We start from the raw sequence: 15,393 nt of genomic DNA, 5'->3' as shown, positions 1-15,393 counted from the left end.
ATATTTAGTTATTAGCTTGTGTGTGTTTTTTTCTCGTGGTGCTGCACAGACTGACAAAACAATCAGCTGCACCACAAACAGTCCTGCAACAGCAAAACAGGTGAGTAATTCAAAGTTATAGTGTTTTACATTATAGATAATGTGTTAAAATATTTGTGTGTCGGAATAGGTTTGAGGCTAAAACAAAGCCGGCAAATAAATAGTTAACCCCATTCAAATTTTAGATGAATTTTCCATCTAACTTTCTGGTTCTCGTTTCTCGTCTTCTTAACCGCTTTATCCCTAAACTTTCTGGTTTCGCAAGGAAAAATCCCCCGTAAACCAAATATAAACTTCAGTCAATGCGGTTTCACTCAACACACTAATAAATTAATGCAATTTGTACATCTTGAATGGAAACATTTTGCATTACCATTAATCAATCAGATACGTTCCTAGTCTAACATAAAAATAAAGTGTCCTAAATGTGTTTAAATCCCATTAGAAAGGTAGAAGGCGAGGATAATAATAATAATAATAATAATAATAATAATAATAATAATAATAATAATAATAATAATACTAAATTGGTGTTTTTGAAAGAACTTTGCTGGGGCGCGTGGGCGTCAGCGTACGTGCACGCTCAGCAGCTCTGCTGTCGGCTCACTTTTAATCGAACCTGCCTTTAACCTGCCGATGCCGACTACCGGGGCTCATTCCCGTCCAGTCAACCCCGACCCGGCGTTATCGCTTTTCTGAGGTTATGCTAGTGGAGTAAGCGGGGAGCTCATAAGGCAAGTGTAGTCAAATAAGGGGCTTTTAAAAAAATAACACCGATATTTTGAGTCCCGGAGCTGTCTGAGGAGTTAGCTTAGCTTCGTTAGCACGTCAACCTGCTGTGGAGCTGCCCTCATAAGGGGCAAATCTCCGGTTAGCTGACGGTGGAAACGCTAGTTTTGCTGGCGTCGTTTACAGGGTTCGTTTTCGGTCCGATCTAAGTGTCGATAGTAATATATGACGCGTATGTGTGGATTAATTCTACATTTGACGGTAGCATATGGTTGATGACGTTTAGCGTTGGCTAACAAGCTGTTTTGGTGAATTTAAAGGGATCTGTTCGGCTATGAGCAGCTGTTTATTTATTTACTTATTTATTTACCATGTATGGAGTTAAATCTTCAGGTTTTTAGAGGAATTTTACCTCAGGTCCCCCTTTGGATCGATGTTAATAGTTGACGTTTTCCCTCTCATAGCTTGCATGTAAACGGGCTGAGTGGGTGATTAAAGTCCTTTATTTTGTAGTAATAATCAATATTTTATACTAATCTACTCGCTGATATTCGTTCATGAGGCTTTTGTTTGTAAATCTTGATTGCAGACTGGCCGATATCAACCTTAACCCCAATATCTCTGACTTTTATTAAAAAATAAGATTTTAATTTCATTAATTCAGACAATAATCGTTGCTGAGTGCAGCTGCCGAGTAAATTAAAATTGCCACATCACATGGATTTGTCATTTGGAGGTTTTATTCAGGCGTTGACCCCCTCCCAAATATCTTTGTTCTTCTTTCAGTTCAGCTGTGGGGTCCTTTTAAAGAGTTCTGCTTTAATCACAAGGTTCACCAGGAATGTAGTTTCAGGGCACTTTGTATTCTGCTTAATAATGATGCCGTTGTTTTCACAACTGCGTGTTTTCTGCTGAGAAAGCTCGGTGAGGTTTTGATTCCCTTTCCTGCCGCCTTCTGACCCAGAAAAGAAGGCGGCAGCCACCGCTGCAAACCTCAGAAAGAAGAAAGAATGTTTCGGTTCATGTGAAGGTGTGCCATTAAACTGAATAAACACTGTCAAATGCCAGCTGAACGTAGGCGCTCAGGCTGGGTTTCCACCTGCTTCTTTCACCAAAGTTGCTTTTTTTTCTGAGATGAAACCGACGTTTAAGACAGCTGAAAAAAAGAGGAAGTGAAATGGAACAAAAGATGGTGTCACCAGTATCTGGGGCCTTTCTCAGAAAACAAGGATGCATTTCTCCTTATTAAATTCTAGATGTTTTTCCTCGTAATAATGAAGCTCTTCCTTATATAGTTTGATGAATATTCTCAGTCATCAAGGTTGGGAATCCCATAGTTACATGCTGTACAGTATAGATTTTTCTCCCTTATATACATCCCCAAGTTTGCAAATATGATTAAAATAGGTTCCTATAGAAAGAGACAGAATGTTAAACATGTAATAAGATTGTGGGGCTCAAACATGCTAATCTGAGTTTAAATATACTGTTTTGTGTTGATAGCATAGCTGGGTTTGGACATTTCCCTTGTTGTTTTTTTTTAAATGATATTTTTATAATGAAGACCAGGTGTTACCTTATATTCAGAATATTTGTATAAGCTTCCCCCTACGTTTTCTTATATCCTCTTTTCTGAACCACAGGCGCAGAACCTGAATCCACCAGCTGGCAGAAAGCGCCATCATAATGTCGCCGTTGGGCTGTTGAGGCTCCTTCAGAAGCTAGCTAGCATGCGGCTCGGGCTCGGCGTTTCCAGGAGGAGGAGCTGCTGAGAGCCCAGCAGTCGTGAGGCTGGCACACGTCTGCTGAATCCGGCCATGGACGACTTCACCACCAGGACGTACGGCACCAGCGGCCTGGACAACAGGCCTTTGTTTGGGGAGACCTCAGCACGGGTAGGAGGGGATTCTAATCCAGACCTTTTGGTTCTGCTCAAAGTCTAAGTTTGCTGAGTGAAACTAAACTGCTGGAATGAAATTATGTGTACAAAAGTTAATAGGACGTGCAACACTGAGGACTTTTGGCTGATTCTCCAACTGTCTCCCTGGCAGGATCGAATCATAAACCTGGTAGTGGGAGGATTTACCTCAGTGGTTGTTTTAGTAAGTACAGACTTCTTCTATGGTTTACACCTCTGGGTGCTTGATCTGGTGTCCAAAACATCCAGCTGAAATGATGCTGTCTGATGGGCTGTTTCTTCCCTCTAAAGGAGAAAAGCTCAACTTGGGCCCGTGTGACTAAAACCTCCTGACGCGCCGCTCTGAGCTGCGTTACCCTCAGTAATCATTAACCCAAACAGTCTTCACAAATAAACAGGTTGTTTGTCGGCCTTCCCCGTCATTTTTAAGGCAACACTTAAAACAAGGAATTGATAAATTCATAATAGAACACTAAAATAATTAGCTGGGGCACATTTTTCTTCACGTGCTTCTCGGCTTCATGGCTGAGGAATTAAAAGTTAGTTAAAAGGAGTTAAAAGTTCAGAGCATTACAGTCCAAGGATTTGTTTTAACTCAGAACGTGCAGGGTTTTTTTTTTTTTTTCCACAGTTCAGAGTCGACAGGGGGTATAAATCTGGGTGATATTGCCTTAATCTGACATTTTAGCCTGAAATGTGAAGAGAAAAATGTTGCATCACTAACCTTCCATAGCACCCTTAATAATGAATGAATCTCTGGATTCCTATCGGTGGATGTTTGCAGTTAATTCTCATTGATTATATTATTGTGCTTACATGACTCTATTCTTATGTTTCAGTTGTTTTTATAAACAAAGGTCATAAATAGATAAATTCATATGGTGAACGCCGGCGTGTGTTTTATGTTGCTTTTCCATCTGCAGGTGACTGTTATCAGCTCATTCGTGTTCCCTTCACTGCCTCCACAACCTCTGAATATCTTCTTTGCCGTGTGCATCCTCCTAGCCTGTGGCTCCACCATAGTGCTGGTAATGATCTTATACAGTACAAATCTTGCTTTCCTTTATCAGTGGCTGAAGATTTTGTGTAATTTAGAGGTTTGAATGACGCACGCTGCTCTTGTCAGATGCGCGTGCTTAAGTGTTGACAGGGAGGTAATAAACTTTAGCTCGCCCACACAAAGACACACACTCTTTATTTGTAGAGTTAAATCAACAGTGTTACAATGAATGCTATTATAAATGTCAAAGCAGCCAAACAATGACCTCTTTTTGCCTCTATTGAGATCTTAACACACATAATAAATTAAATTTTCTCCGAGTTACATCTGTGAACAGTACAAGTGACGGCCTGCATCTGCGTTTCTCAACCCCTGCAGATATTCTGGTACCGGCAGGGCGACTTGGAGCCTAAATTCAGGAATCTGATCTACTACATGCTGGTGTCGATCGTGCTGCTGTGTCTATGTGCCAACCTCTACTTCCACGACGTCAGGTAAGATGACATGGGAGGAAGAACAAGGGAAGAGGATGGCCTTGACGGACACGGACACTCGATGAAGGACAGACGAACTCGTTGAAATCACTTGAATGAAGATTCTCGGACCAAAACCGGTGACGCTTTTATGGTTCCGGTGGAATGACTGCCAGAGCTGTCGGTGCTGCACTCGCACTCACACACCCACAGCTGGTGTTGGAGTTGATTCTACAGCCACATTTTCCACCAGAAAACAGTGGTTTGATGTTGATCATGCAATGTTTGAAGGTTAAATCAGCTTCAGAGTCTTAATTTGTTTTCCCACCTTCATATTCAGGTCCTAATACTGCACAGTTTACACTAATTGTACAGTTTGCTGTTTTTAAAATGGGTTCTGGATTATTTTACACTGGGCTGTAAACGTAGGTCTGCAACCCAAAATTATGTCGCTATCATGCTAACACATGTGGTCCAACATCTATCCAGGTTGCAGCATAAAGTGATTATTGTAGCTGAGCTGATATTGACACAAATCAATAGAATCATTTTTGTGTTGTGGACATGTTTTAGTTCTTCAGGTTGTAAACCTGTCTCCATCACGGTCTTCCAGCTTTGAATATTTCATGACGTGACCTCTCACTGGGCAGGGTTTTCCACACCTTTCCAAACTGAATCTGGAGCTGCTGCACTTATCGACTCCACATGCAGGGTCTGTTTATACTGTGGTGGGTTTTTCCTTTAGGTCTTTTTCATGTTAATTGTGAGCGAGGCACAGGACTGTTGACCAGCTAACAGCAATAGCAAACGCAGCTTCTGGGTTCTGCTGCAGATATATGCAATTGTTTTTTCTTTTATCTGGCTGGATTTAATTTAAAATGACCAAATTGAGATGCTTTTTTTTCCTGTTTTAAAGTGTTTAAAAGCACTAATGAGTGAAGTACATTTGGGAGTTCATGGGTATAATCACTGAAGACTCTTGAGGTGTTCTTCCCACGCAATATATTAGGAAGTTGGTTTGTAGGTATTTTGTTTCTTTAGGGATGTGATTACACCTTGGCACTGGAATAATTTCTGTATGTAGTAGTTCACCAGCTCTGCATGTGAGCTAGTTAGCATGATTACAGAAGCTGGACTGTCTTGAAACTGTATGTAGCATAACAAGTGCATGTGGGATTGGATATAAACCTGCAGCTTGGAAACAATATCAGCAGGTTCACACATCACAGAAGCTAGAAATAAAACATATAGATAAGTAAGCTAACCTGTGGCAAAACTCCTGCTGACATGCATCGGAAAGTGGAATGTTCCTTCTTTAATCCGACCAAAAAGTCAGAAAATGAAACTTCAAAGGCCTCAACATAATCAAAGTTGTCCAGCATCTCATCTCCCTCCTTTCTGTAATCATGCTGGTGAACTACTTCATTAATGAACTAACCAGTGGTGTAAAACTCCAGCTGTTGCCCATCGCATGGTCCATAACACCCTCCATTTATGGACCCGGGGCTTCAGGAGGGGACACGGCCCCCTCCCTCAACCCCCTCAGGCACAGACGGGACTTGAACCAGATGCAGCGCCACTGGCGACTTACGGTCGCGTTCTTTCCCACCAGGCCGTCGGAGGTGAGGAGCCGACGTCCTCATGGTACTTTTGACATTCAAGTTGGACACTCGTTACTCTAAAAGTAGTAAAGGGGATTTGAACCGGCAACCTTCGGAAACGCAGCCGTATGTTGAGCTAAACACACTCAGATGACCTGAGAGACTCTGACACCAGTTTTCTTCACAAGACTTCGGCTCCAGAAGCTCTCAAAGATAATTCTAATTAAGCTCACTTCCGGTCATTACGTACCGAAGCGCAACGGGTTCGTTTTTCTCCCCGTGTCGCGAGACTTGTTAATTAATGCTCAAAGGTCTGTAGAAGACAATCAGACCTTTCATTCGCTTTAAGAAAACAAGCCAAGGTTTGTCTTTGTAGGACAGTTAACTGAATATTCTCATCCTTAGACAAATTTCTGCCAAAGTCAATTTCTGCCAGCAGGTTTTTGTCACGGGGAAAACAGAACTTCCTGCCACAAAAATCTGCGTTTATGCCAACCATTAACACAAAACGTCAGGTGCGTCGGCCAGGTGGCTGTGATGTCGCCTGAAAGGTTTTCAGGGCATTGAAGCAATTCCAGGCTTCACTCGCTGCCTTTTGAGACGTTTGATTAACAGCTGTAGGTTTGTTTACAGGCATAACAGAAATCAGCCCCGTTCTCCAGCAGATGCTAAACTCACCGTGACATGAGGATTGTGAAAGCCATGTATTTTTATTTTATGGAATAAAAGTGTACCCTGACTTCGCCCTTTGCTTCACTAGCGGTTATATACATGCGGAAAGGATGCCGTTACAGTAATCGACAATACACAAGACAAATGGATGTTAGATTATTTATTTGGTATTTTAAAGATATTTGACCTGTAGTTTTCAAAATATTCATAAAACTCTGCTTTTATTAAAAACATAAGCGCATGTAACATAATGAGCAAAATAAAAACATGCAACGTGACTAAATTAACTGAAACTCAAGATTAGATGCAGGCATAATGAACCTTGAACCAGGTCCGAACCTGAACGGAAACAGTGAGGTCGACGTCCTCCAGGGGGCAGCAGAGTCAGTCTTGCCAAGCAGCTCAGTAAAAGGCCACCTAGATAAACAGCCCTTTGTTCGGTTTAATGTCTTCAAAGCTAGACGGAGACCGTCGGTATCCAGAGGAAAGAGAGTTCAGGCTTCCACACTCTCATAGGTCGATTTGGCCGTCCTGTATGGAGCCAAGCTGACATGTGACTAAAACAAACTTAAGCAGAGGTAAGTAAGAGTTTTGTGGGAGATTTGAGGGGTCTTCAGACGTAGTCCCTGGACCTCTTGATGGCACAGCAGAGCATCATGCTAAAGATCATCCCAAAGATCTGTGGGGGGTGGGGGGGGCAGAGGAGACAGCATTCATCAATTCAAGAATAAAACAGTCCTGGAGCAGCATGACCTTCATGTCACATTCTGGATTTCAAACATACTGCATAAACTCAGCAGTCTTAAGGTTCTGAGTTTGAAACTGCTTAAGAGATCTGGAGATCTCACCATGATGATGCCAATGCCGATTCCAACTCCACCGATGATGTGCAGTTTGCTGTCGAACATCTCTTTAATGGCGGATGGACAGTTCTGAGGAGGGAAAAAAATAAAATAAATAAAGGTGAGCTCACAGGATATAAAATACTGACCTTAGTATGTTTTGAGCAGTTACCGTGGTGACAAGGACTTCCAGTCCCTCCTTCTTGGGGCAGATATCTTTAACGCCATCAAGAACGGTCCCTGTTGGGCCACAGCAGTTCAGCTGAGGTGAAGAGAAGCAAATTAAGTTATACTTGGGCTAATGCTAACATCAACTTGTTAAGACTGGCATCACAAACTCTGGTTTGGCCTCAGGCAGCATCTTAGACTTTTTCATACTAGATAACAGCTCATGTTTTAAGTCAATCCCCCAGGAAACAGTGTTCTGTCTGCAGAGTACTTTTAAAAACTTTAATCTGCTTTGAGTAACATTAGTTACAATTTATTTTGGCAGAAAGGGAAAAATAAGCCTGTGAAGTATATTAGTCTCCAACTCCCCATGTCCGACTAACATTAAGCACTCGTTTTAACAAGATTTTTAGAGTTGTAGCAAACAAATATTGATATTTGTGTCTTACTCCAAAGTGGATGAGACGAAGAGTTTCCTTTAGAGCGTCCTGTTTGGTGGTCTTGTAGTTATTGTACATCTCCTTGTAGAAGTCAGTCGTTTCATTTACCACCTGAGACACAAAAACAACCGTTAATGCTTGAAATCTGAATTTTAAATTAAAAAATAAAAATCTGTACCGTGTCCTTGTTGGAGAGACCCCAGATCCCAGCAGCCACCTCCACAGCGAAGATGAGGAGGAGGAAGAGGAAGAACTAATACAAACAAGAGGTATGCTTTCATTCCACAGCTGAAGATCCTTCTTGGCATTTGTGTAAATTATTAAATGTAGTTTTTGTATGAATATGCATTATAAACAATAGAGGGCGCTAAAGTGCTTCTGATCCAAAACCTAAGCGCTAAATGTGGGATCATACTCCCCTGAAGCCACTTCAGCATGTCTAGTAGTACTCACCAATCCCAGCATGCACGGCGACTCCTTGATGGCTCCGCAGCACCCGAGGAAGCCGACGACCATCATCAAAGCCCCCGCTGCGATCAGGATATACACGCCTACAACAGCAAAATAGAGACTTGAAGTAGAGTTTAGCTGGTGGAAATCTGGATTTTGTTCTGGTTGTCGTGAACAACGCATCCATTGTCAGTCATTGTGCAAAGTGAATTTGCCGTTGCCAGTGGCAACCTTCTGCTCACTCTTTGCTGCCAGACACACTAATCGAGTTAAGACATCCGAGCCGACATGCAGAACCTGATGCATCCGAAATCATCCTTATCTGATGCTTGAACGTGGAGGTTAGCATGTAGCATGGAAGCCATTAGTGTTTCAGGCAGCTTTTTTTTTTTTATCTTTTCTGGATGTAAACATTCATCAATCATGTCCCACCACAACTGGGAAACACCCAAACTGAGCGGCTGTGGTCTTTATAATGCAAAATCTTTAAAAGAAAATATAGATCTTGGTCCGGAATCACCACAGTCATGCGAGTAATCCTCCACTACCTCAAACCACCAAGCTGTTATCAAGATGTCTGGCATCTCTGACACCCTCTGTCACCCTTGCCGCCCACGGCCTTATCAGTTCAATGCAAGCAAAACTGGGGACGGGAACAAAAGGATCAAGTCCTGCAAGTTCCTCGGAGAACACGAAAGAGGAGGGAACAAAGAGGTCCCTGTCAGCGAGTCAAGAATGAACGCTATGTGCGGAGGGCTCTGCCAGGCCGGGGGAGAAGACTCACCGTGGCCTCAGCTGCCCTCAGAGCTGCTTGGTTTCCCTGATCAGTTCTAGCCTGAAGATTCACCAAAGTAGCTGCCAAATGGGTGCAACTAACAAGTGTACAAAAAGAGCTTACTGAAGTGTGTTTACACTGTAGTCTAGACATAGAAGTTGTATTATTTTGTCCCTTCCAGCTGTTCAATTGCTAATCAAGCACTCATCTTAGCTACATATTACACAACACACAAAAAAGCACAAAAACGCCCCACAGGCCTGTAAGTTGTATGTCGTCAATCAGAGCTTTTTTTTTTATTTACCCAGAAATGTTTGTCACTCCAGGATGTACGATTGCAAGACACCTTGAGGATGGCCTCACATAGAAACTTCCTGGCTGCAGTCAAGTCTAAATGTTACAACAGATGCTGCTCCTACGTGCAGGAAAACACTAATTCTGAGTCACTGTACAATTACACACACTCCAAAGTGATGATTGGGTGTCCTTCCCCTACATTTTATAGATGAGTTGCTCATTGCCGTCATGTTTCCAGTTGAAAAGTGTAGAGGACAGATTGTCATTCAATTTGTCAAGTAAATCTTTACTGTTTAGCCAGCTTCAAAATACAGTCCAGGACAGAAATATGCCCCGTCTTCAAAAAAAGCATTCATCTATATTATTTAAATACCGAAATCGCACTGAATCATTGAAACGGATACGCTCCAGTGTAAGCCCTTATCGCCACAGCTCAGCATGCATGGTAAAATCAATACAGGCCAACATACAAACAGTTATCATTGTGTGTGCAGTTGTGGGACAACAGTTCCTCACCAGTGAAGAAGACCGTCGGCGAGTCCGTTTGTTCAAACAGCCCCGCTGTCCTCGAGTCAAACCGCAGCCAAAGTCCCACCGCTAGGACTCCGGTACCTGCCAACTAAAGACAGGGAACATATGAAGAGAAAACACACCACTCAGACACTTTACAAGTCTTCATTGATGATAAACCACTGAAAATACACCCTAACTACTAACCCTAATCTTGGTAAAACCTGTAGAACGCGAGCACTTACGGTATTAATAAATAAAGCAACAGACTTATATGTTGACGATTGCCTCATCCAAACAACCGTCCCCTCGGCAACCGCAACAGCCCCGTCACTTCTACATAAATTTCCCAGTGATGTTTGGCAACAGGAAGCGGCGCCAATTGTCGTCGTTTCAGATTCAGCGGGCCGACGGTGAATCACTCCACCCTGAGTCATTCATAAACAGTGGCTTCCAGGGAGTCTAGCTCATTGGAAATAAATAGTCACGGCAGAAAAGGATTTTTAAAAAATGAAAATCTCAAGTTCCCTGCAGCACTTTGTATGTGCAATCAACAGTTTGCTTCTCATTCTACACCACAACATGAACACACCTCACAGTTTTTGCTAGTTTTTTTTTTTTTTAATTCGTTTCTGCTTTGTGCACACCCGTCAATTAAAGAAAAAAGGGCTGGAAAACAGGAAGTGCGAGTGCTCCCACTGAAGCGGGTGGACACTTAGGGGAGCTGGGGTGTTTGTGTGGTAAGTAGAAACAGCCCGTTGCCCCTGGAGACTTGCATTAGCGCTCATTAACTGCAGCAGTGCTCTGTGGTTGTTTTCCACTGATGGCACAACAAAGATGGATTATTCCTGAGGGGCTTTTACTCTAAAACAACATATTCTCTCAGGATAGCAGGTAAAAAGGAACCGAGGTTGCAGTCTTAGCTCAACCACAACAGGCAGGAGAGATTTAAGCCTGGACAAACAGCTCTGGAAAGCTGGTAATAATTAGGGACAACGCTGCCATTTTGACGGTTGGGATTTAAACAGTCTGGAACTTTTACACAGTGGAAAAAAAGGGGCGAACTATTTTAAACCAGCGTTCCATAAGAAACATTAGAAGCTCATAAACGTGGCCCCCCGATCTGCGTCATTCCTTGTTCGGGTCCCGGGGGGGCGTGGCTCCGGCGTGCCCGACAGGCTTTACGAGTCTAACCGAATCAGCCCGTTTAAAAATCGGTGGGGAAAACATCTGCCGCTACTGGAACTGGATTCTTTTCGACATGCTTGCTGAAAGGTTCCGACAGAAAGCCGTTTAAAGCTGCGGCTCCTTGTTCGCCAGTCAGCGAACGCATCACGGGACGAGGAGCAGCTGCTGCCAATCAGGAGAAGAAATATGTTGACTATATTTAGTCCGAATGGAGCAGGAACAGCCTCAAGTGGTCCCAGCTGAACTTAATTACATAAAACGCGTCGGAAATTAAAAAGGGAGCAAATTATTTGGGGAAACAACTGCATAAATTCACTTTCACGCGCCCAGAGACTGGCGCCAGATATTCAGTGTTGCTCTCAATGTCCAGGAAAGTTGCGGTTTAATTTCTTCCCAGACAACGTTTCAAATGTCCCGTGCGTGTGGAGACACGTGCTCGTACACAACAGGCGATGCCATCAAAACACTCCGCGTTTTATTTCTATTAAAACACTTTTAAAACATCCTCGCGTGTCAGGCACATGTAAAGTTGTTTCTTTACAAGATAAGTAGTTAGTCGATTCCCTTCAAGGAAGATTACGCACAAAAACCGAACTCGCGCGTAAACAGGCGTGGCACGTGAACGCAGCACTACGTACCCAGAAGAGAAAGTTGAAGATAAACATCAGGTACTTGATGCACTGCATTGCCCCCATGGCTCCGGAATTTCGACAATCTTCACGAGTAAAAGTCAAAACGACCGAAGAGTTCGGCTTTTAGAACGTCTCTGGCACCGAGAGGTGAATCTGGGAGGGTTTGTGTCTGGACCACACCCATAAATGTTGGACGAATGCCTTACCTGTGTGTGCCCGAGCGGGGGAGGTGCAAACGGAGGCCGGGGAGGGGCAGTCCGACACGGTCGCGTTTCCTGAATGACGTGATGTTCGCGTCCTATTTTTGTCAACGGTGGTGCGTTTTAGACGTGTGAGATCGTGGGCTTTTTTAAAACACTGTGTTTGAAATGCATTTAATTTCAAACCATTCTGCGGTGCACAATAATCGCTAATAATGCCTTACCGAGCATCTGGAGGGGATCCTGATGAAATATTTCCAGAAAAGTCAGTATTTCCCCGTGTCACAACATCATAATTAAAAACATGCTGCATGTTTGTGGTCTTCCAGGGGGAAACGCCATATATCAAATATTTCCACCCTGAAGGAGTTATTCAGATGCCTGAATTGATGAGTCAGCGTCACGGGAAATGTGTCGATGGCTGATAAACAGGGCAAAAGTGCAAAGATATAGAGAACTGTTCAGTTCGAAGTAAGTAAAATTAGAGAAAAAAAGGAACTGAAATACACAAAATATTTAGATGCGCCCCTGGTGGAAGATCGGGTTAGCCCAGGTTATTATAATACACTGAACTTTCATTTGGGAAGAATTTCTAGAAATTTTGAACATTTTTGTAATTTTTTAACCCTTTGCTCCTCGGGGTGGTGATGTTTGCATTGGCTTGACAACACATAGATGATGTAGATCCATAGATTGGTTTTACACTTTATTGGCACCTTATTGTAAAAATGCCATCGCCCAAATTACCGTCCTATTGTCCACGCCATGGGAAATATTTCGCTAGCTAGTCCTCCAATGGTTAGACGGCCACACCTATATTGTTATTACGTCCCTCAATGGAGGTTATTACAGGCAGCTCTTGTTGGTTTGAAACAATTTATGAAAGGATTTTGATGGAATTTTTAGGAAACTGACAATCGACCAAGGAGCAGATGGTTACATTTTTGGTGATGGACATTCAAAAGATCAAAACCAAAATATAAAACAACCTATGTTAATTACACCGGGTATGCTGCCTAGTTAAACTGTATATGTACTCCACTGGTGCTGGTTATTGAACAACCTTCATTAAAGACATGACAACTCACACGTCTGCGCTCTCGACTGCTTTTTCCCCTAGATAATATTGTGATTTCATTACTTTAGTTTTTGAGTCATCTTGGTGTCAACAAGAAAGGATGTTGATGTCACCCTTTTATTTATATCACATTACAGAATGGGGAAAATAGGATCAGAGTGCACATCAAATTGATAAATATGAACGCAATATCATATTTGCTCCAATATGGGTTGCTTTCAGATAAGCCGAGTTAATGTCCTTTTTCTTAGTTTGGAGACGAGACTTGCTGATTTCTGCAAAATTGCAGTTTAGTGCAAAAGGAGAAACAAAAAAGGTGTAAAACTTACCCAAAAGAAGAAATTGAAGACGAAGATGGCATACTTGACGCACACTTCCCAGCTGCTCAAAGCCGTCATCCTTGCGTTGTCTCAAAGGAGTTTATCTGCTGTCTGTCCCGGTTCAGTTCGATTCGGTTCGGATCGATCCGCCCTGTCAGCTGTCACACAGACGGGGGCGCGCTCAAACGATGCTGCAGTTCACGTGTCCGATCCGTGAGGAAACGCCCACAGATGATGACAACGACTAAACTGACTCTTTCACACAGGTTTATACTCATGTGAATCTTAATTTATACAACATTTCATAAATGTGTGTTAAAGTTCGAAATAACTAAGAAATAACGTAAAATAAACAGGAGGCCATTGAAATAAGATGAAAATAAAAGGAGTGAATGAAACACTGGGTGTTTATTTATCTATATATTCTAAGAAAGAAAAAAACACGATTGTCATTTGTGAGAATTCAAACTCAAAAAGCTCAAAGTGCAGCACAAACCCACATCTGTTTGCAGCCGCTGTGGATGCTGATGCTGACGAAGGAAGACAGAACCGCTCAGAACCACAGAAGCGTGGCTATTAAACTCAGCGATTAACAAAAAAACCCCGAAAGATTTGTAACATCGACTGGTGTCACTTGCACAAAAACTACGCGTTTGGTTGAAATATTGTTCATTGTTGACAAAAGGTTGTTTTGAAATGCTGTCAACATTATGATGCATTTTAATTTAAGAAAAAAAGATGGAAAGCCACAAACCCAGATGTGTTAGTGCTCGCCGAGTTGCATAAAAGACTGTGTGTTCCTGTAAAACAACACAGCCTTCATGTGCTCGGGTGTGTGTGTGTGTGAGAGAGAGACGGGGGGAGAGGGGGGAGTGTGTGTTTAGTGCCCAAAACAACTCAGCATTCATTTCTGGAGCTATTTACAAAGATTTTCTTCACTTTCTCTCTCGCTCTGTCCTCTCTTCTCTCTCTTTCTCTCTGAGCCAGTGAGGAAGATGAAGAAGAGTATTATCTCCAATTACCGTCGCCACAGACATTGTAGTAACATCAGGTATTAATTAACCAATGCCTATAAAAAGAATGAGATTTAAATTTGGTCATTATTTGTCATCTCCATCATTTGAAACGCAGAACGGAATTGTGGAGTTCCTGTTCTCTCCTGACATCTAGTGGTTATATGGGCGCATTGCAACAACGTCGGTTAAAAGAAATGTTTTATTTTTCTTGTAGAGCATTTACTTCACTCGGAGCCACAAATTATTCCGCAAACAGTTTTATTTAAATATGAACGATAACATAACATATAACATAATATGAACATAACAATTTACAGCAAGGAGAGCCATAGATCTGTCTTCCATATTGTTCATGAGACCTCTGGCTTACCTGACTTAGTATGTTTACATTTTGTGCTTTTATCTAAGTTGTTTCTTTAAAAAACTTAACACGAATGAGCCACTTGATGTACATTTTTGGGAAATATGATTTTTCAATCGATAATCTGGCTGCAGAAACAATGTGGAAGACACAGTAATTCACAAAATTTTAAAATCAGAATCAGTACGTGGATGTTTTATTGGATGTTTTATCCTCTATCTGGTCAGTTTTGCACAACGCTCTATAATAATGTTATATGTAATATTTAACAGCATATGAAATAGCACAAACTGAAATGTAAATGTATTTGTAATTAAATCTCTTTTATCACCCACATTTGTTGGATATGAATTTTCTTTAATCACTTACAAAAGGCCCTGTTGGGGTCCAGGGTTCCGGAAAATTGGACGAGCGCTTCCCTGCTGTCCATGAGGACTGTCAGTTTGGTTTGCTAAGTAAAGACTAGTTGTTGGACTTGTTAAACGTGATAACTTTATGTGCGTCCTTGCTCATTGTGTCCTGCAGAGGGTAATGTTGTTCACGTGCGTCATGGACGTGACGTCACCAACACTACCTATGTACCTGTTGCGGTATTGTTGTGAAACAGAGCGGCAGCTCACTGCATCTCCCTGTCTGATTAATTAAATATGCCTAGAGGAGGCAAAAGAGAATTCTGTTCTGACA

At 42.2% G+C, this 15,393-nt stretch overlaps 2 protein-coding genes and 1 long non-coding RNA gene across 5 annotated transcripts; 1 reads left to right on the top strand and 2 right to left on the bottom strand.

Moving 5' to 3' along the window:
- Position 1: 1 nt before the first annotated feature.
- On the top strand, positions 2-6,499 carry tmem243b (transmembrane protein 243, mitochondrial b). 2 transcript variants are annotated; one of them, XM_057022377.1, is made up of 5 exons: positions 2-100; positions 2,412-2,663; positions 2,820-2,870; positions 3,610-3,714; positions 4,065-6,499. In XM_057022377.1, exons 2-5 carry the CDS (start codon positions 2,586-2,588, stop codon positions 4,182-4,184), a joined length of 354 nt encoding a protein of 117 aa, XP_056878357.1. In that variant the 5' UTR covers positions 2-100; positions 2,412-2,585; the 3' UTR covers positions 4,185-6,499. The 2 variants fall into 2 exon arrangements, with proteins under 2 accessions (XP_056878357.1, XP_056878356.1); XM_057022376.1 differs by lacking the exon at positions 2-100 and adding an exon at positions 609-773.
- Positions 1,487-2,485, bottom strand: LOC130519189 (uncharacterized). Its single transcript, XR_008948239.1, has 2 exons — positions 2,345-2,485; positions 1,487-2,179 (listed from the first exon to the last, which is right to left on the bottom strand). It is a non-coding gene; the product is annotated as an uncharacterized LOC130519189 (long non-coding RNA).
- Positions 6,500-6,577: 78 nt separating the features above from the next.
- LOC130519162 (CD9 antigen-like) lies at positions 6,578-13,504 on the bottom strand. 2 transcript variants are annotated; one of them, XM_057022353.1, is made up of 8 exons: positions 13,342-13,504; positions 9,921-10,023; positions 8,336-8,433; positions 8,061-8,135; positions 7,892-7,993; positions 7,447-7,536; positions 7,281-7,364; positions 6,578-7,111 (listed from the first exon to the last, which is right to left on the bottom strand). In XM_057022353.1, the coding sequence occupies exons 1-8, from the start codon at positions 13,408-13,410 to the stop codon at positions 7,046-7,048; spliced, it is 687 nt and encodes a 228-aa protein (XP_056878333.1). In that variant the 5' UTR covers positions 13,411-13,504; the 3' UTR covers positions 6,578-7,045. The 2 variants fall into 2 exon arrangements, with proteins under 2 accessions (XP_056878333.1, XP_056878334.1); XM_057022354.1 differs by lacking the exon at positions 13,342-13,504 and adding an exon at positions 11,741-11,918.
- Positions 13,505-15,393: the final 1,889 nt, after the last annotated feature.

Source organism: Takifugu flavidus, chromosome 22 (genome assembly GCF_003711565.1).
Source record: "Takifugu flavidus isolate HTHZ2018 chromosome 22, ASM371156v2, whole genome shotgun sequence".
NCBI lineage: Eukaryota > Metazoa > Chordata > Actinopteri > Tetraodontiformes > Tetraodontidae > Takifugu > Takifugu flavidus.
The sequence above is the reverse complement of the archived record's forward strand: the minus strand, read 5'-3'. Positions and strand labels throughout refer to the sequence as shown.